We start from the raw sequence: 23,058 nt of genomic DNA, 5'->3' as shown, positions 1-23,058 counted from the left end.
TTCATAACCAACTATAGCATATAAAAATAAGCAAACGTATCAGATTTCTGATTTCAAGCAGCAAAATTCTTAAAGTGAGTAATCGCCACCCAACATCTAAGAGATTAAATCAAACCTCGACCGGCGGTCAGTTCCGGGCGGTCCCGTCCGGTTAGAGCTGGTTTCTATTGTTCAAATGATGGTAACCGGCGGTACCGGTGGTAACCGCCGGTACCGGTGGTGTAGTTTTGATAACTTTACGATAGGTGCTTAATACGTTATTTTGAAATACATCCCCATTATTGTTAATTATATTTACCTGAATCGATTAATTAGTCGCAATGTACGATGTAATTCACAGTCGTCAGATTGACCTTACGATGAGTCGTAAAAGTATATTCCTGTGTGTGTGTAACTGCCTTGTTTAAAAAGCCTTCCCGGTCTTTCCTTTTCTCTTCTTTATCTTTCTATCCTATCTATTTTTGCATCTCCCTCACACACTAACCTCCCTCTCACAGATATACAGACACCTTTAGCATGTATTTTACATTATTATTTTGAAATTTGAAAATGACCATATATAGGGGTGGGATGTTTATGATAATGTGTGTGAATCCAACATGGTAACGTAATATCTGTAAGATAACACTTTCTTGGTTAAATTACATCAATTATACGGGAAGATAGACAAAGCAGAAATCGATAGATAAATGGTTGATAAGAGGGTCGGTGTACCTTACCATCTGCATGTCACTGACCATTTAACTCAGACAGAATTACGAACTAGTTTGATTAAAGAGACAAGTTGGAGACGAGCTTTTTTTATTCAGTATAGGTAAATCATTCAGCGTAAAGACAATGCTCTCTCGTGATACCAAAGCCAACATTTATAAACAGCTATAGCCAGACGTTACCCTAATCAGAACCGACTGCAAGGTCTTTGTCATATACTTCAGGTATTTTTACTTCCACCATCTATTGCAGCAGAGTCAAAGAGTCAAATAGCGTGTTTATAGTGAATATACCGCATTTTGTTAGCACATCTATGCCACTAACAAAGGTGCCAAAGTCTGAATTTTGATGATTTTTACGATCCTCCGGATGAGCAAATCACTGAATGGGCCTTTAAGTATTCTGACTTTTAAAGCAAAATCCAGTTTTATACAACACATAGCCGTATCAAGAAAGAAATATCATGAAAAAAAAAAATGTAAAGCCTTTCCCTTCAACCAATATATAGGTACACGTATAAGGCGTCAAAGCAAACGTTAACAGCAAAGCAATGTTTGTAATAGAGCGCGAAGAAAAGAAAGAAAAATACATCCACAGTATCGTAATAAATTGGACTCGAGCGGTATCCGAAGTGAACTTAAGGGTGTTTTCTTTGAGGTAACAGAACCCGCGTGATTATATAACAATACCCTGGCAGCATAGTGTCAATAAGCGCGTTGTCACATACTTTAAAATTGTAGTCCATATAATGTATAGTAAGCTATTACGAATACATTTTTAAATTACTTCCATTCGCGTTACCCTCATGATTTTAACAGCATTATTATTATTTCTCACTTTGTCTCTTCCCTCCTTTATGCTCCACATCTTTCTCTTTCTCTCTCCATCTCTGCCCCTTTATTTCCTCTCTTTCGTCTCGTTATCTCACCGCTCTTTTCCTTTAAGCTGAATTTATACTCCATCGCTGAGCGATTGCGATACATCATTTGATATTCATTGTTTTGAATTAATTTACTTCTGAAAGTTGATGATCAATGAGATTAATAATATACCCTAAGTAATAGCTTACTTATATAACACCTCTATCTAAAAGTGCAGTGAGAGTGAATGAAGAGCTGACAAACTGGTTCACCACTCAAACAGGAGTCGGACAGGGATGCATTCTCTCCCCCAGCTGTTTAACATCTTGCTGGAACTGGTCCTACGCCTAGCTATTGAAGATGTCGGCATTGGAATTACAATTCAAGGACAGCTCATCAACAACCTGAGATTTGCCGATGATATTGTTTTACTGGCCGACTCTGAAATTAACCTCCAAACTCTAGTCGACAAAGTACACAATGAAAGCATGAGGTTTGGTCTGACCATAAACATCGCTAAAACCGAAGTCCAGGTGATTGGTAGAGAAACAGCAAAAGCCACCATATCCATTGGAAATTCCACCCTTGAGCAGGTGGAATCATTCATCTATCTAGGTGGAGTGATCACTGAAAAGGCAAGCAGCGAGAAGGACATCAAAAGGAGAATTGGCTTGGCCATGGGCATCATGCAAAAACTCAACCCCATCTGGAAATCCAAAGAAATATCCACCATAACAAAATTGGAATTGTACAAAGTACTGGTACTTTCTATAGCAACCTATGCCTCTGAAGCCTGGACAATCAAAACACGAGATGAGCAGCGACTTCTGGTATTTGAAATGGCTTGTCTCAGAAAAATCCTGGGTGTTACTAGAAGGGACAGGATTAGGAACACCTCAATCAGAGACACCCTTGATTACCAGTGCACTGTAATGAACAAGATCCGTGCAAAACAGCTGTCCTACTATGGCCATGTGAAAAGAATGCTCCATCCAGATATCCAAAAATCGTATTAGAAGGAAGAATCCCAGGAAACGACCTAAAGGAAGACCCCAATGCGCTGGATGGACAACATCAAAGCAAACTGCAGTGCAGTGGGAATCCAATCCGTAGTAGAAGCCGGTCGGATGGCAAACAACAGAGCTGAGTGGCGAAGCATAGTGGCTAGGCAGCTATCTCCAGGACCTACCTATGTCATGGGAGGAAAGCTTTAAGTGAAGTGAAGTGAATAATATACCCAGTTGCTAGGCATATTATAACATTTCTATAAAAAATAGATTAGTATTTATTTTCCATAAAATGTTAGCTTTTACAGATATGTCCCCTTTTAATTTTGAGTGGAACAAGTGAGGTAAAGTAAAGAAAATTGGAATATACTACCAGAGCCAATGCGTACTACACAGACGGTCATAATAGTGTTCGATCCTTTGATGTGTCCCGCGCACGGTGTACTGTGTGCTATGAACATCGCATATACGTGTTCGACTAATATTTCCATCGTAATAATAAAACGATGGTTCCTGCAATTTATTCAAAATCTCGGATTTTGACAAAACTACGGCATCTAAAGTCTTGATTTTTGCAGGATATCTTTGTTTACTAAAGTACATTATAATCGTGTGAAAACCAGAATTGAAAAATATTGAGGGCGTCCTCCTCAGCAAATGCTATAATATGGCTTTAAGTGACATCGCTTGGGAGTAACTCGCAAAGGTGACGTGGTTTTTTTCAAAAGCGATGGGTATCGATTGATCGGCTCTGAAAACGGGAGTAAACACAGACAAAAGAGATCGAGTATAAATCCCGGGTATAAATTCAGCTTTTAAGCACACCTTTCCCTTGGTAATGCATCTTTTTAATGTTGTATTTCTTATTTGTTTCTTTTCCAGTACGTTACCAAAAGCTCGCTGCTTATCTCACTTAATGTTCTATCAAGTAACTCGACTTCTAGTTGTTGACTTGATAATGCAAATAGATATCTCAGACATCAACAGCCAATAAATATTTTAGTTGTCTTTCGATAGTGATAATCTCATGTATTGTTATACGTGAAAGTAACTCAGATCAATGCAACAAAACTAAGAGTAAATACACATATTAAAACAAAATGTCACTAAACACACTTTCTATGTTAAGTAAAGAGTGCCTGGGATCCAGTTTCAGTTCAGAGTCCTGGGAGAAGATCGCATTATTCCCCAAGCCCGCAATACACAAAGTGAACCAAAAAGGTTTGTGAGTGTAAAGCAATTTTATCGGGGCCTGTATCTCTTTGCATGACAAGTTCGTCCGCCAAATTCACATCCACCACATCACCCTGCAAAAACAATGAAAACGAAAAAAGATACGAAGAGATGTCTGCCTCCCACCTTTTGGGACAAATACCCGAGCACTACACACTACAACATAACTTCGATGAGTTGATAAAAGTGTACACCAATATGATCTTTAATTTGAAGTTACTGATCGATGATAACAACGAGGCGGTGCTGTAATTGAGCTATAAGAATGAGTCATTCTTGATACGTTTTAGATGTCAAATAAAAGAAATCCTCATCATATGTCAATTCTAAGCTTCTTTAAATTTGATTGTTTAAACATTGCACATTGATACAAACATCTGACAATCTAAATCCGCATATGTTCGTTTGCCTAGACGCGCTCAATTATTTACAAGGATTAGTGCCTGTCTGGAGAATATAGCGCAACTTAAATAAAAGCGATTACTCCATTAAACTCTCTAGACAGACTCAACTAAGTGTTCAATTCGATCCGACAATTGCTATACTCATATTATGCAAACAAATCTATCCTCCTTATTAAAGAGTGTCTGTGAAACTACGCAAAAAGCAACTACCGAAGTTTTTGTTACATGATTCACACGCACTATCAACTTTCTACATTCAATTAAATTTGCTGCCTGCTCTCATAATCCTAGTATGAATTATTATGTAAATAGTACTAAATGAAGACAAATATTAACCTATCCTGAAAATCTTGAAGTAAGTTTAGGAATCCCTACAAGATGGGTACTAATCCAAAACACACACTGTCTCTATTGTTAGGATAACATTTCAATCAAACTTTAATTCGTGTGGAGGATAAAATCATATAATTGGATATAACATAAACATACAATAAATCAAAATATAAATATAATTACTTCTGTGCTATAATGTACAGTTTCCATTTTCATATTCATAATTATTAACCTATACAATCCTTGGAAGTCTTGTAGCGTAACAAAGTAGCTGAAAGTTGACGCTGCTTTAAATTGGTATGAAGTTGTAATAGTTAAATTCTATAGGAGGCAGACATCTTCACGCTGGGAGACTTCTATTATGCTCCTCACATTACGGTTTCAAATTTGGCTTGATAATTTTCTGGTTGTCATTTAAGTATCGTCATTTTCGTCACCTGTTGTCAGCCCACTGTTGGACGACAAAATCCTTGGCGGCACCCGCACGTTGGTCTTTATCTTACTTGTTTTCAAGTCAGTCAACTTCCCGCAGCTAAATTTAAAAAGGGAATAATTAAAAGGGCGACTAATGCTACTACAGGTTCTCTTTATTTCATATCACGGGGTTTTAATAGATTTTAATATAAACTTTGACGTTACACGCTTTTTTATTTTCAAAAGCATTGCACTAACTTTGCTAATTGATTTTAACTAAATCATTAATTCATACTTTCCTATCACAAAAACACGATACTTAAAGCACCATCCGGAAAAATACGCAATGTTTGTCTATTATTTACGAACAAATAGGAGCAAGTTATTCTTTGTAATAGGTCATTTATATAATGTGATTACAATACTACTGTTGTTAAATACATGTATTTATTTCAACGATTTATGTTGAATGGTCTAGTTATTACTTTTTGATTATGTATGACTTTTGACATCCTTATCATTATTTTCGTCTACGATCGCAATACTCTGAGTCTCAGTGCAATTTAGCCCCATCCATTATCGAAGACTGAATTCTGTCGATTATATACGATAACGGCTATAGGGCAAAGTTATACTGAGACTTGAGTATTGCGATCGTAGACGGAAATTGATGATAAGGATGCCAAAAGTCATTCGTAATCAGAAAGTAATGGTTATCCCATTCAACCTAAATTGTTAAAATAAATGTTTAATAGCGCCTTTTTTATTCATTTGATGGATTTGCAACTTGTAGCACGTACACAAAAATACAAGACAGGCGTGAGGAGATGTATATAAATATTTGATGAGAACTCAGTTCTGATTACTTTTACCTCCAAGTAAAAACGCGGTATCTGCGTGATACAAGAGTTTTACATACATAACCCATAACACCATGAACACTGTGCCAAGGATAGTCCTCAACGAACCTATTTCCAAAGGGGGTCCTTATAATACCAAAAAAGTTAAGACTAGTAAAAAAGCATCAAAATAGAAACAAACAAAAACAAAACTAGACATTCGTTTGGTTTAAAAGTTGAGTCTTGACATCGTTCTTAACTTTGTATTTCGGTGATACGGATTTTAAAATATTCCTGCAATCTATTCGAGGTTTTGATAGCATTAAAATAAAAAGCACCAGAGACGTGACCCTAGGAACTTTTCCCTCCTTTACACACCTCTAAACACCACCACCATTTCCTCTACACACCATCACATGGCAACAGGAAACACGGCCGAAGAAAGACATCTTATTTGTCTTACATATAGAGGCTGCTGGGAGACCCTGGCAATATGCTGCAACCAGACGCTAAATGTGTACGTCACGGTGTATTAGCAATGAATCTTTGAGAATGGAAAAATTTTGCAATATCCTGATCCGCAACCAAATGAACTGAATATATATCACGTGTTGTTAGCAAACATAACTCCCTTTTTATATCAAATATTAATTATTGTTTTGCAACGGAATGTGTCCTTAACTTAATATTTCAAAACTACCAATAACCGGTGAAAGTTTTTCTCACACCAAAAGTATTCTTGTGGATTAATTATAAAACACAATGATAAAATAGGTTTTTTTTTTATTAAAGTAATGGCAAAAACGAAGTCATTGGTGGTTTTATCTATGTACTTCACCAATCGTGTATGCAAACATAATTATGTTAAATCGAATTTAATTACGGGTATACGATGTATTGTTGGTCGAAGCAGCCAAAAAAAGCAGTACACAGCATCTTACGAATGATAGTGACCTTTAGCAAAAAAATTGCATTGCTCAATTCATAGCGAGAGTGTAGAAGAATTCAAATATCACAGATATGCTTTTGTAGATCCTGTGGTTCTTGAGTTATGTTGTAAAGAGCTCTGAAACAACAACACTTTTGTAAAACGTACATAACTCATTAACAACAATAAATTAAGCAAGTTTTCAAAGTTTATGATTTGTAGAATGAACTTTTGCAAAACACCAAAGTGTTATTTTTTCAATAATATTGTCAGATAATGAAAATCGAATTTTTGGCTGATTCGACCAACAATACCTCGTATACCCTTAAATTATGGATTTGAAGAAGACAAAATAGCACTAACCCTTAGTAAAGTACTTTTAGAGCCAACCCTTTTACGTAAAAACATGCGTAATAAGCCTTAATTATTAATGACGTGTTATTTCTTGAAATTTGTCCACACTTCAATCACTTCTCTTATTCTGAAGTGTTTAAAGAGATCACTCAACACTGAACTAATGATGCCGAAGAATATTACACACGAGTGACTTCCAATTGATAGGTTATATACTACAATACTACAATCATATCTCAATGGCTTTGTTTTGTAAGCTACTAACTTTAAGGTATATATTGCTTTCAGTATAAATTTCATACTTCAGATAAAAATAAGGGTAGGGTTGGATGGTTGTCCCAGAAAGATCTTAATACTCAGATAGCGAGTAATTGTAGAACCATGGTGAAACCCATGGGGAATTTTAAAACTATACCATAAAGAATAATTGTCATATTATAACATAAACTTTATTTCACTTCAGTAGGGGATTCCGAATAAAAGATAAATGTATGGAGTCAAAAGCGACTTGGTAAGATTGTGCACTCTCAGAAATGCATTAATTGAAAGTGCTGAATCTTCTGAATTGTTCATGCAAGAAGTGTAAAATTATGCATTTCAGGAAGGGTAATTAGTCAAGTAATTTATATATAGACACAGGTTTGGTGCAAAAAGCAGATTTTTTAAAGGAAAATCACACACAAAAAAACACATTTTTGAACATACTATGTTAAAGTAAACATAATTTGATTTTGTTGGTGTTTTTTTTAAATCTAAGCACTCCATTCAAGGGAATGATTTTTATATGTGGTTAAACCTCCCCCGGTCAAATTTGACCCCTAATTTTTGTTCTCAACCATCGACTGAAATGGAAGAAAGTCTATATTAAAGCTTCATTATTAATTTACGAAACTGTTTGAAAATACACCACAGATGTCACCGTTTTCTCAATTTATTCACCATCCGATTGTTAAAACCCTTTTGTGACACCCTGTATACATTTCCCATCTTTATACGGGAGAAAGCATGTTGACAATGGATACAATTTAGTTTAAATTGCGTAATACATTCAAATCGGTTCAGCACTTACACATTAGCGATATTGAATCAACTCATTAAATATTGATAACAAATATCAATCACTTTGCAATCACACCTATAAATACAGTATTATCTGTGAATTATCTGTTTGTATTACTTACCAAAAGGCATTGTTTTTTACAGCTTCAAATTTGAATACAAGTCCCTAGTTCTACTCTGTTCCGCTGTTCTTAACACTTCTACTTTGTTCTGTTGTTCTTAACACTTCAAACTTGTCTTCTTCATTAATTTTGAAAGGTTGCCTCTGGTTATTTTATCTTATAACGAATGACGATAGAAACAAAGTTGGTAATGATTGCTTACCTGGTTTTATTTTAGCAACAATAGCAATAACGTACAACAACAATCAATGGTATCGGCTAAGACCTAAAATCTGTAGAATTAAAGTTCATCTGTGTTGGTTTTATTTGTTGAAACCTTTGACCACAACACAAAAATGTGCATACCTGGAATTTTCAGTCGATACATTGCCTCATTTCAAATATATAGTTTTAGTTTTGGTTTTGGTTTTGGTCACGTGGTTTCCTATTGTCCTGCCTAACCACTTGAATCACAAGATATCGAACTCATTGTTTCTACCTTTTGTTTAAAACTAAACATTTGTGGCAGGTAGTTTCGGTTTTGGTTTCAGTTTCTTATAAGTGGTGTGACAAATAAAATTACAGGATTTTCGAGTTACCTGATCTAAGTATACAAAAGAAATGTTTAAATTTCGCAGTGCAATATTCACGAGCAGAGAAGTCGAACAAAGCAGTCTACATTTGAAAGCATTGATTTAGTTTGAAAGCATTGATAAGAGACTACGAAATCAGCCTAAGCTGATTTCACTGTGAAAATATATAGACCATCGAAATATTTGCATTCGACATTACAAAAGGGCAACTATTGTAATTGTATAGGTGTTATAAACAAAATCGATTCATGTCCTTAATCCCATGTACCAGAATCGATGGAAGGCCATTATATGACCTCTAATAACCTAATGACTTTTACTGAAGCAATTTTTACTGCAAAAAGTAGAAGATAGAGGGGAGAAGAGATGTGTGATGTGTGTGTGTGTGTGTGTTGGGGGGGTGGAGGGCAAGGGGGATATGGGCCGGGAGAGAGAGAAACATATGAGAGAGAGCATTGGAAGTGAAAGAGAAGGGGAGGAGAGCTCGAGATGAAGATATCGAATGTAGGGGAGGAGGAGGGGAAAGGGGTAATTTAGGGAAGATGTGGTTATATAGGGAGGGAGCCCCCCCTCTTAAAGAGGTATGGGTTGTGCTTCCTGGGGATAATAAACTAATTCATAATCAAATCATCTCCATGCATCGTTTATGTTTCATACAAACAAACAAATCCCCACCCCACCCCATCCTTCAATATACGCGCATGTATATGATTTCTAGGCCTACATGTAGAACTCGTGAGTGTAATATGCCACCTACCGTCGACAGAGAGCATCAACTGTCGTCCGCGGGATAGATTTCCGATATCAATCATGATAATAATTATGTTAGCACAATAGGCTATTGTATACTTCTGGTTATATACCCTATACTGTGTCCTCCCAGCATAATAGTGTTATGATTACAGATCAGATCAGCTCTACTTTTTAATCCCTTGATTTTTGGTTTCTGAACAAAAGAGAAACTAAAACTATATATTTGAAATGAGGGAATGCCTCATTTCAAATATATAGTTTTAGTTTTGGTTTTGGTTTTGGTCACGTGGTTTCCTATTGTCCTGCCTAACCACTTGAATCATAAGATATCGAACTCATTGTTTCTACCTTTTGTTTAAAACTGAACATTTGTGTCAGTCAGTTTCGGTTTTGGTTTCAGTTTCTTATAAGTGGTGTGGATCGTAAAATTATTTGATTTGAAGATACCTACTCTAAGTATACAAAAGAAATGTTTAAATTTCGAAGTGCAATATTCACGAGCAGAGAAGTCGAACAAAGCAGTCTACATTTGAAAGCATTGATTTAGTTTGAAAGCATTGACTTGAGACTACGAATTAGCCTAAGTTGATTTCACTGTGAAAATATATAGACCATCGAAATATTTCCACAGACATTACAATAGGCACTTGACAGATTATGACTTCAGTGTTATAAACACTATTATACACAACTCTATTTATGTGCATGTCGCATGACGGAAGATCAATATCATAGAAAGCTGGTTTAAAATAACTTTTATTCAATTTATTTATTGGAGAATAGAGAGAGAGAGAGATAGAAGAGATCGCCAGGGAAAGAGGGTAGGCCTATGTGTGTGTGTGAGGGGGAGGGAGGAAAGGGTAAGGGAGAAAGAGAAACAGAGAGGAGAGAGCATTGGAAGTGGGAAGGGAAGGAGGGGGAGAGGGAGCTCAAGAGTGGAGTGGAATAATAGGGAAGAGTCGATATCGAGTGTGGGGAGGGGGGAGGAGGAGGTTATATATAGGTGGCGGAGGGAACATAGGTAAGAGGTATGGGTTGTGCTTTCCGGGGAATAATCTAATTCATAATCAAATCATCTACATCATCATGCATCGTTTATATTTCAGACAAATAAACAAAACACCCCCACCCCACCCCTCAATATATGCACATGATGTCTATGCATAACTTGGGTGTAATTTTATGGTGTCATGGAAGTGTGCCATCTACGGCAGAGAGCATCAAAAGTCGTCCGCGTTGATAGATATCGATAATGAAAATGTTAGCACAATAGGCTATTATATACGTATGGTTATAGGCCTTTATACTTTTGATTATATGGTCGAATCCAACCAAAAGTGTCCACGGGCCAAAAATAAAAGTCCGAAATAAAAATGTTTCCACAGTTTTTTCCTTTTGCCCATTGATTGATGACATATTGGCCTTATAGGAACCAAAAGTGCCATTACTAATCTTGAAAAATAAATCCAGGATGTGTGATAGTAAATGTGATATCAAAACCCAATGTTACCTACGAATACCACTAAGATGCTTTCACTATCGCAATACTAATCAACCTAAAACAAATGGAATATTCCCATTAACGCTTTTTTCGTGTAATGTAGACCACAGGGTGTCAGGAAAATGATAGCTCAACCAGAAAATATTTCTTTTTATTTTATAACGCGATCAATATGATCTTAGTCAATTTATGCTAGTTTATTTTTGAAAGTGAAGTTTAGGTCAGTTTCTGTATTTTATTTATCAAATGAGTATGAATCTATTTACACATTGTATAAGAACGAGTAGGATATATGTTTTCAAGAATATTAGGAATTATAAGCATACACCTAACGCTTTATACAATGAAAAGGTGAACAAACCCGGGTATTCGTAGGTAACATGAGCGATTTAACAATATCTATATTGAGTTTAGAGGTTTAAAGTTTGCCATTATGGTAATGAATTAATAAAATGGTAGTTTTTAGATCTCTTTCAGATGGTACGTCCAAATGAATAAATGCTATTACCTTAGATCAAAATTTTTTTTATGCTTTTAGCAAGATTTTGACCACTTCATTTTGATATACAAGTAGTTAATCAGCAATTTTACATAATAAATAATTGTTGAATGAATCCGTATATGGGTAATAATAGTGTCCTGGGGTACCGCTTAAAGTTTTTGACAATTAATGTCCATTGGTAGCGACACTTCATTACACATGTCATGTATTATGCTGTATTCGTAAGTAACATTTCAGTATTTGTAGGTAAGAATTAGACTTTTGGTGGATATCCCAATCAAAACTTCATTTTATAAAGCACTTTGAATGTATCATTTTCTTTATGTGCGTTTATTGATACTTTAGACCCTATCATGTATTAATAATGTCGGTTCACAGCGGTTGAAAGAGTATTGAAGTAAGAAACAAAGGCACTAAAGTGACATTAATTTGCTTAATTGCACACAACTCGCTTAAAACCGTTATTGCAGACTTGTGAAGTCCATCTTGGAGTCAGTTACGTCTTGTGGCCTTTCGTTTGAGGGCAACTACAATTAGCTTTATACCAGGGTCCATCATTATGTTGTCTAGATCATGAGACAATGAGAACAGTCGTTTTTCCATGGTATTCGTAGGTAACCTTAGCGAAAACGTCAAAAGTTACCTTCGAATAAATCAATTTGGACACAAATTACTCAGACACCAGAAGGTCGGTAAACATTTAAAATGAAGCACACATAACAGTTGAGAAATCCAAGTATTTATCCCCTTCTAATCTTCTTTGAATCTGATTTTTCTTTCAAATGAGCAGACCGTCGTCTATTTCAGTACATATTTTTCAACAATTAAGCCGTATTCAGTTTTGCATGGTGGGCATGTCTGTGAATTCGCAACTTTCATTGACATATGATTTGATAGCAAACATACAGGCCTTCGTTATGTACCAATATGGGCATTGGCATGAATGGCGGTGTTTCACAATACTGTCATGATAAATAATTGTATTCGTAGGTAACATTCGGTTACCGAAATTTACCTACGAATACTTGCTTTTATTGTTGACATCTCAGAAATATTTAAACGCAGGCTATTGAAACTTGGTAGAAATAAAGAGTGTATTACCCTGCACCTATTGCTTAACTATTGTTTACTATTCTCTCACTTTGTGGAAATGACACAGCTTTTAACATGTATTCGGAGGTAATGCATATTTTTTACCAAACCTACCTTTTGTGCCATTTAGAATTTCTGGCAGCTAAACACAATAATAAAGATGCCCGAATGCAATGCATTTCAGTATTGGACATATCAAAGCTTGTATCAATTGCGCATTTATTAGTGTTTTCGTTTTTTTAAAGATATATCTAGTGCTATGAAAAATTGTATTCGTAGGTAATGTAAAAAATACCACTCAAAAAATGATCACAAAAAGTTCATAATTATGTACAAATATGTGAAAAATTGAACAGGCAATCTTTAAATACACGCCTTTCAGGAAATCAATTTAGATTCAATCCAATGACTTCTTTTCATAACTGATTTAGACGTTTTTAAAAATACTTTAAGAAATATTTTGAAAAAATGGGTAAAAATAGCATGTTTTGGGGTCTCTGTGTCTAAGTTTTTTCACAGTAAGGGGGTCTTATTATATATGGCGCGAAGCGTATGATCAAGGCGAATAAACACAATACAAAAATGAATGCCAATTGATTAATACTTTTAAGTTATGGCCCTGAACATGTCGTGTACACTTTTCGTTGGATTCGACCATATATACCCTCTTGTGTCCTCCCAGCACAATAGTGTTATGATTGCATACCAGTTCATCTCCACATTTTAATCCCTTGATTTTTGGTTTCTGAACAATAGAGAAACCAAAACTATATATTTGAAATGAGGGATTGACTTTCAGCAGGAGCATGGCAACCCAGGTTAGGGGTCAGCGACCTTTCAAACACTTGATCCCAAAATTGGGTTGTAGATTCTCGGTAACATGTACATCAGAATCTACGACCCAATTTTGGGGTCAAGGTCGCTGACCCCCTGGGTTGCCAGTCTGCTGATGAGAGTCAGAGTGTCGACTGAAAATTCCAGGCACGCACATTTTTGTGTTATGGTTAAAGATTCAAACTCAAAAATTATACCTGAATAAATTATACCTGAAATCTTGCTTCTGATGCTGCTTTGTTAAAAGGGCATTTCGTGATCCACAGCCTCATCCCCCCACTTTTCTCAAAAAAAGTTGAGATTTTTATATCACTGGAAACCTCTGGCTACAAAATATTTATGTTCAAAAAATTTCTTGCAGATTAATTCGTTTAGCAAAGATATCGTGAAATATGAATTTCGTTCTGGTATACCAGAACGAAATTACAACACATTGTCTATGGAGCAGTGCAATTCACATAATCATGCATAACTCGCAAACGCAAAATCGGAATCAACTGAAATTTTGGGAATAAGCTTTTTTCATGGATATCTACTGAAAAATGCCATAAAAAGAGGATGCTAGGATCACGGAATACTCCTTTAAGAGCATAATATTTTTAAACATGCCCACATAATATGAAAGTTATCTAGCTAAAATATCAAACTACAACTAAAAGTTTCAGGAGCTACTTTTAATTCTACAAAAGAAAAACAATCACCTATCTCAGCGATGTGTACATTCAAATTATATCAGTTTCATTTTCAATTTGTGATTAGGTTTCTCAACTCATTGTATTTCATATCGCGGTGTTCAGTTTGATCTTTTCTTTTTATTAAACTGCAGTCGCGTGAGTGTGTGTGTTTCAATTGATCTTCATTATTTAAGTGTTTGTGTTCACTTTTGGCTAGTGTTTCCTCAGAAGTTACGACTTGTTTTGTTTTTATATTATTGCTTTGTATTTATATCTTATTATTTCAGTTGATTTTAACAAGTTATCTAACAAGTTATTGAAAGCTTTTCACAAGCAGTTAAGTTGGGATCAGCAGGCTACCAAAGGTTGCATTCAATAAAATGTAGTCACACAAAGATACCCAGAGATATGCATGCTATGCTCTGAGGTAGAGTAAATTACGTGTATGTGTTGCAGAATTACTCAAAGTATACGTTACTCTCCACATATTGACACTGTTGCTTCCCTCTCTCTGTTTTCTTATTTCAGATGTGAATAAATGAAGTCTCGTGATGCATCGGAATCAATGATCACACAATCTGCTGTGTGTATTGCCCATCACTACCCAACACAACGCAAGACATTCGATCGGAAAGATATGTGGTGAATTACTAAAAGACATTACTTGAGCGGCTTTTTGTGACAGATAATACGATAGCACAAACGGCGTATGTAGAGGTTTCGAAAGTCTAAGGCAGTTTGGTTATAACCAATTTTGAATGGCAGTTTCTGAATGTTACAAAAGCAGGAATGTAATATGTGAATAGCAACATATGTGATTTTCTAGCACAGAACTTGGCTAATTGAAAAGTTTGACGAGCTCAGAATGTCAATACTTCAACTTAATAACACCGGGTCAAGGAATTTAATTGTATAAATCATCGCTGCTTTTGAATATGGAATTTTGCTGAACATGGAATTTTGCTGATCATAATATCGTGTTAAAATTTTGAAACATTTTTTACACAGCTTGGTATATTATTTTCATATATGAAATAACCATCACACAATGTCTACCGCAAGTTACAATGCTTTTACTCTCGCTACCGGGGCAAACATTAGCATGGAAGGAAACAGTACGGAAATGCCCACCCTATACCTCAGCCCTGTTAAATGGACATGGGTAACAGGGCTACAACTTTTTCTAGCTATCTTAGGAATCATAGGTAACTTTCTAGTGATCTTAGTCTATAAAAAGAATATTAAACTACGAAGTCCAACCAACACCTTGATAGCAGCGTTGGCTTTAGCCGATCTTTTCACTTCCATTCTTTGTATACCACACCCAACTCTAAGCTACGTACCAGAAAATGGCGCCGGTTTGTTATTCTGTCGTCTTGTCCACTCCAAAAACATCATGTGGATCACCATTGTGGCGTCCATTTTTACATTGACCATGACATCTATAGAAAGATGGGTCGCTGTTGTTTATCCCACTAGATATAAGGACATCTTCACAATGCAACGAACTAAGCTAGTTATAGCTATTAGTTGGATCTTTTCATTCTTTATCAATACAGTAAGTTATTACGTGACATTCGTTGAAAATCATGAATGTGTTCTCAGGTATTGGACTCCAGAATATAAGAAATTTCTGGGTATAATGTACTTTCTTGTAGAATACTTTATACCGATGGGATTGATGATGGCAGCTAATTTGAAAACAATCCAGGCTTTAAAACTACAAGCAAAGGCTCTACTTGCACGAAATGAGTCTTTAAACAGTCCCGCGTTTTCTTTATTGAGAGCTCGTCGCCGTGTGATAGAGATGCTTTTGATAGTGATTCTAACTTTCTTCGTGTGTTGGACTCCAGATCAAATATTCTTTTTACTTTATAATATTGACGTATTACCCGTCAAGTACTTATATAGTCATTTGTATTACATATTTGTTGTATTAGCGTATTCAAACAGTTGTATGAATCCGATCATATACGCCTTTAAGAACAAAAACTTCCGGAAAGCCCTTATGCAACAAGTACCGTCCAGATTTGCGACACGTCGATCCAAGAAGAACGTCCTTTTTGAAACACCGAGTGGGGAAAATAAGACTAATGTACCAACAAACCATGTACTACTATCAAGAAGAGAAAAGACGACCAACATAACCATGACCAAAGAAACGTTTGCGTAGTGTATACTCTGCTAATTTTGAAGTAAATACACCGTAGTTTGGAACTCACGGAGGGTTTGGAACTTGTGAAGCATTCTTTGAAAAATACGAATTTGGTATATACAGTATGAAAGGTTTTGAATTTCATGAGTTTCAAAGAATCCTATTTGAATGTGCATTAATAGATGTCGCTTTTGTACATATAGGAACGATTGTACATTGTATTGTAATTTATGAAGTTTGTTAACTGCTGATAATACTCAGCATTAAGGCAACTGTGTTAGGATTGATTGATTCCTGCCCTGAGCCATTGGCTATATGTAAGTAATTAAACTCCAACATAAGCACACGAGAGCCTCAAATCTATCCGTCGCTATGATATATATTCAGGACCAATGAGATTCTCGTATGATGATACAACGTGCCCCAATAATTAAATGCTGAGATTATATTGCATGTATACCATGATGTAAAGAATCAAGCAAAAATTGATAGGTATATGATTGCTGTCGTCGCAACAAGATTCCTAATAACTTTTTTCTTTTTCTAATTTTCCTTAAATAATACAGTTATTAGTGTAAAGTAATTTACCATAAAGATTCGCCTCATGGCGCTATGGGCTCACTTGACATAAGTGGACTTTTAGGAACAACCTAGTAATAGTGCCCTCCCGTAAAATTCCCACCAGCAAATAAGGAAACGAAACCTTAATTCGTGTTGGGATTTCCGAGGAGGGAGCTCTCTATTTATACCTGAAATTCGCACCAGGGCAAAAGTACCCAAGTGAGCCATTAGATCTCCAAAATATCTCCAAAACGTTGCATCTACACACTAAGGTTCATTAATAACAGCAGAAGGCGCTATCACTTTTTAGATATCTTAAACTATTATGATCAGAGTTTGGGCTTTATTTTTCTCACTATTTGAGCACACACACCGCAGCTAATGCGGCTACAGCTACAACGACTGGTAAACACAAACATTACAAACTCATACTAAAGACAGTGAAGTTTTGAAAAGCAATGTAAGGTACAACCCACTATTATAGATCACTCACAAACATTGTTTTTACAATGTAGCAACGACTGTAACATTGCGTTTTATTGTAAAGTTTACGAATTGTGCCCGTCTCAGATCCTATAATTCTTATAATGGTAAAATCTTCTCGACTTTAAAATAATCACGGCCATACACAAGATTGCTATATTTGAATATCCTTTTGTGTTATTGGCATCGTAATTTGTACTCTGGTTTGTTATTTGAGAAAACTGTCACTATTTCATTGCATGAAAACATTATGTGTTTAATATTCCAACCTGATACCGTGTGATATTTCTAAGGTTCCCTTGTTTTACATAAATCAATTATTGGTATTTAATTTTTACCCAATTTGGATCAGTGAAGTATATAACCAGCATGACAATTACACACAATTTTACACATATATTTGCAATGGAAATTGAAACAAAACAATGTGGTGAAGCATGGATGTTACCTCGTCCCAATTTCTGAGCTAACCCACTATTGCAAAAACTTGTCACTTTTACTGTCTACCTTATAATGACGAGGTGTTAGGCAAATTTGTTGCTGAATTATACAATTATTATGACACCATTAGCTGGTTATATGCTATTATGTGTGACAGGAATTCGATAATTAGAGAATTGATAACAGATGGTTGCCGTTTAGATTGTGGGGGAAAGTTATGATTTCTATTTCTAAGGTTTGATGAGTAATAACTTATTTGGAGCACGATACAATTAGAGCCAAAAAGTTGATGCCCTATTCTGCTATTTTTGGTAATATCCCAGCAAGCACAAAAACGTTTTTAAAACGTTTTAAATAAGTTATATTTTGGGTTTTGGTTTGGGTAAAATGTCGGGTTATATAAAGGTCGTGAAATCGTTTTAAAACGTTTTGTATGAAAACACACTACAACAATATATTTAAAATGTTTTCGAAATGTCATTGTAAACTATTTTGGCCAAATATTTTGTCAACACTTAAATAACATTATGTTAAAATATTTGCACCCAGCAAACACAGAAATGTTCTTAAAATGTTTTTTACAAAACGTTTTAATAACATTTAAATGTCGGGTTATATAAAGGTCGTGAAAACATTTTTAAAACGTTATTGTAAATAACCCAAAATAACATTCTGTTTAGAATGATTTGTACCAAGTTTTCAAAACTGTTCTTGGAATGTTATTAAAACGTTTTTATACCCTTTATATAACCCAACATTTAAATGTTTTCTGTAAAACATTTGTGTTTGCTATGCAGTAAATTACCAACAAATGTTATTTAATGTTATGAAAACGTTTTATACCATTAATGTACCCTTTATATAACCCGACATTTAAACGTTTTCTGACAACCTTTATAACCTTTTGCGAATGATGCCGAAAACGTTTTGTGTTTGTTGGGATAGCGAATCGATAATGAGTAATGAGTATCATGCTGGGTTATCATATGTACACACTTTGAATAGACAGAGATACGTCACGAGATTATTATATGATATAGGCCTAGAAGGTATATGAAAAGAAATAATTGCAAAAGAAAACCCGGTGTTCAACGATTCATGCCGCACCCAATGTATGTAGCATAACATGGTAATACACATGGGATATTGGTTATTCTGTCGTCTTGAGTACAGTATCACATGTGAGCAATACGTCAGAAATACTAGGGTTAAGATGGTGACGATTCATGCTGCCCCCAATGTATGTAGCATAATATGGTAATAAACATGGGATGCTAGTTATTCTGTCATCTTTAGTACAACATCCCATGTGAACAATATGTCAGAAATACTATAGGTTAAGATGGTGACGATGCATACTGCATCCAACGTAGCATAACCTGGTAATTACCATGGGATGTTGGTTGTTCTGTTATCTTGAGTACAGCATCCAATGCGACCAATACGTCAGGAAGACTAGTGTTAACATTGTGACAACGTATGTAACATAACATGGTAATAAACTTGAGATACTGGTTATTCTGTCATCTTATCTTGAGTACAGCATCCCATGTCATCAATACGTCAGAAAGACAAGTTTTAAGATGATGGCGATCATGCTGCACCCAACATAGGTACATAACCATAAGAAGGTTATAACCATTGGATGCTGATGATACAATTCCGTCTAATCAAGCTTTTGTTGCTTATTGTGGTTGTGTTTATTTTCTATTATGTTGATGTGCAAATAGAGAATGTTAATATGGCAGATTATTCAGGTAATACTTGAATACTATGTATTTGTAAGTGCTGGGGTTCGCGTGTACATAGCAAATATTGTTACCTGGGAACATATAATATTAATATGGTAATAGTATACAACCCTCCTTATATATACAGAATATCACTATCCTTTTAAGATTTGTATGTCATGAAACACCAACCTTTTATGGTAACATTGGACCCTTAATGTCACTTTAAGGTATTGAGCATTTGGCGTTCAATTTAATGTGTTAATCACACGTGAAATTTTCCAATACAACGTGGAGTACATAGGTCTAATCGTGTGCTGGGGTGTGTGTGCGCAATGTTCATGTTCGTGTGCTTGATCCCACCTCTTTTGTGAAGTAGAGCGATGCAGCTGTGTTTATATCGGTAACTGGATGTGTGCTCCAGTAAATGAATGATAGTGTATAGAAGAATGACAGAAGAGTTAGGATATCAGTTTATAAAGAGTAAAGATTATTGTAAGGGTAATAAACGTAGTTTGTGTGCACATTACGTGTTTGTGTGTGAATAATATATACATGTGCTATACAGAGAAGTAATTCTGCGTGTATAAAAGTGTAAGGTGGTTGGATACAATGTGTGAATGGGCAAACACAGGTACCATTGGTACAATGGGCCCTGAAGTTGGGCCTTGAGTTTCAGATGTTAGCGTGATGTGCGTAACATGTGGAGAGGCAAATCAAACCATTGAAAAACCAGAAAAGGGCCACGAATGGTTATTTTATAGAATTGTTTTTGGTGTTAGTTGTATGTAAAACTAAGCTGTGGGTATGAATGAGAATGTATGCAAAGTTGTCGCATGCTTGGTGGTTGTTCGCGAGATATGTGTCTGCATCTTGCGATTTGAGTTGTTACAATGGTTTTATTTGAAGTGCGTTTCCAAATTTTGGAAAGGTGAGTAGAATGTTTGAAAGTTATAAAAACCAGAGTTACTTCAAGAATGTTTTTAGGTATTGGACAAGAATCGGTCGAGCCCCCTAGATATTGCTATTTACTTTTTAGCATCAATTTATTTTTAGCCTTGCCATACCATATCTACTGGCAGAACCTTCCTATAACATACCAGTATTCCTTCCTAGAACATACCAGTATCTACTGGCAGAACCTTCATCCACACTGCAGTTCACGTTTAGAATATCCTACCAGAAGGAGTAGTCGGATACATATCTGACAGCGTTGCACCATCCTTCATGAGCAGAGTACATAAGCATCTTAGCTAACGTGTCTGATGCTTTACTGTACCTCTTCACTCTTGTTGTTCCTAGGCAGCTGTGAACCACTGATTGGCCCATATGGTTGCCTTTTATAGTGCCTTGGTGCCTATATAAGTTCTTGACCTGTGTCACTCTTCATGGGCTATTGTTCACTCTAGATCTTATAAAAATAAACGATGGGAAGTACCAAGTATTATAGCAAGTTGATCTAACCACAGTGATCTAACCAAGATGACAATTGTAGTTCCGAACAAATTATTGCCGTCGGCAATTTTCTGAGTAAATGTGTCTGGAAGATTTAAAGAGTGAATATGTGTATGTATGTAATGTATATTGTTTAGGTGCTATATGTGTACGTGTGAATTGGGTATGGAGAAAGGTGTGTAGGGTGCTTTTTGCGTGTGGGGGTGTGTGCGTGTTGGGGTGTATTTATATGTAGAGTACTCCGTGTGGTGTGTAGGGGTGCGCGTATGGGGTGCGCGGGTGTGTGTAGGGGTGTAATTGTATTCGTAAGATCATGGCGTGTTTGGTGGGCTCGATAAGTACGCGTGTGTATGAGTGTTTTGGACGTCGGTGTGTGCCTGCAAACGAGGACAAAATGGTGATCCAAATGCAATGGAACTGTTTAGTCAATCAAATACTCATTGATATAAATAATCAATAATAAAGTCCAAGAGAAATAGTTGGTGTCAAACCACATAATAGAGAGATTGCGATTTCCAAACGTACGTATCGAACGTACGTGGAATCTATTCAAAACCACTCTCCTGTAATGGGATTTTGAATAGATTCCACGTACGTTCGATGCTACGTTTGGAAATCGCAATCTCTCTAATATTAATTTATTTGCGTAGCAAAATTAAAACACTGTTTTAATTTGTTTCAACGCAAATAAATTAATATTATGTTGTTTGACACCAACTATTTCTCTTTGACTTTATTATTGATACTTTTTTAAACCTACGCAGCCACTACTTGTTTACTGACTCATTGATATAAGAGCCCGCAAACCAAATAAAAATATTACTTATGCCACGAAACTAAAATCATGTTCTACGGGCGGACCGACATGTTAAGTAAGGTCAGTCGGGTCTGGAAAGGGAAATTTTGTTGTTGTTGTTGTTTGTTTGTTTTTGTTTTTTGTTTGTTTTTGTTTGTTTGTTTTTTTGCCTTTACGTAAATAAGTAGGCAAAACAATAATCAATGTTAAATATGTTATCTAAATCGATAATCGAGTATAAATTATTCCCGCCGCTTTATGTATCACTCAAATGAGAGGACACTCTCATTTAAGTACTAAGCTCTTGATAAAATGTGGATTTCGCTCGTGACTGGTGAGTCAAGTCAGCTCAGAGACTTTAAATAACCTGTCGATCTAGTTCACTTTTATCTATAAAAACAGGGAAAATCTGTTCCAACTGACCAGCAGGGAGCCAAAGGATGGATCCAAAAGGGTACAACAGTGTCACACTAGCAGTGATTCACAAGCTTTTCTTTTTTATGATTATAGCTGGTCTCTAATATATTGAGAGCAGGTCTCTAACTTTATTAGTTTCGTGTTTTCGAAACGTCGGGTGTTTAACTTTTTGTGTTATTCCCCCATTGGATGTTGTGTCATATTTTCCCTGTTTTTAACTTTTACTTCATTATTTTCCAATTCCAAAAGGCTTTATTATAAGACAAAAATGTAAAGGTATTAAAAGTACGGTATGTTTCAAGTACATGTTCCAGTAATATTGTCTTGTAGCATTTATTCAGCTTTTGCCTCATAGCCAGATTCATATTGGTATGTCTACCACAAGTACATTCAAGGAATAATCCATAAACCCAGTATTTTACAAGGTTAAACTCTGCAGGCATTTTCTATTCTGAAATGAAACAAGTTGAAGTTTCTTACTCGAAGATACTGTCAAACTGAAGTTTGTTTTGCATATTATCAAGATCATACCAAACCCAAACAGTTTAAGTAAGACGTTGTGAAAGATGTTGCGCTATAGTATTATCCTGGGTTTAGAATGCATTCTAGCGCAGCAGCAATACAAATTGATATTTGAATTCATTATTAAAATAAAAAATGCTACAAATTAAAGAAGTACAGTGTAGCAGGTCTCTTTCTGACGTAATTTGATCTCGTATATGACACGTACTATAAAGCATCAAGTAATCAGGTAATGAGTCTTTTCGATTTTGTGACAATTGTATTATTTTGCTTTATTTTGTTTGGCATATTATGGAATTTTGTTAC

At 35.6% G+C, this 23,058-nt stretch overlaps 1 protein-coding gene across 3 annotated transcripts in view; it reads left to right on the top strand.

Annotated features, from left to right (window-relative positions):
- LOC140148261 (allatostatin-A receptor-like) overlaps positions 1 to 18,268 on the top strand; it is a 195,537-nt gene extending 177,269 nt beyond the window's left edge. For all 3 annotated transcript variants that reach the window (XM_072170156.1, XM_072170155.1, XM_072170157.1), the window contains one exon: positions 14,721 to 18,268. In XM_072170156.1, the coding sequence (XP_072026257.1) occupies positions 15,241 to 16,365 (1,125 nt within the window). In that variant the 5' untranslated portion in view covers positions 14,721 to 15,240 and the 3' untranslated portion in view covers positions 16,366 to 18,268. The remainder of the gene's footprint in view (positions 1 to 14,720) is intronic.
- Positions 18,269 to 23,058: the final 4,790 nt, after the last annotated feature.

The sequence above is a fragment of the Amphiura filiformis genome, chromosome 3 (assembly GCF_039555335.1).
Source record: "Amphiura filiformis chromosome 3, Afil_fr2py, whole genome shotgun sequence".
Lineage (NCBI taxonomy): Eukaryota > Metazoa > Echinodermata > Ophiuroidea > Amphilepidida > Amphiuridae > Amphiura > Amphiura filiformis.
This window is presented reverse-complemented; position numbering and strand designations above follow the sequence as displayed.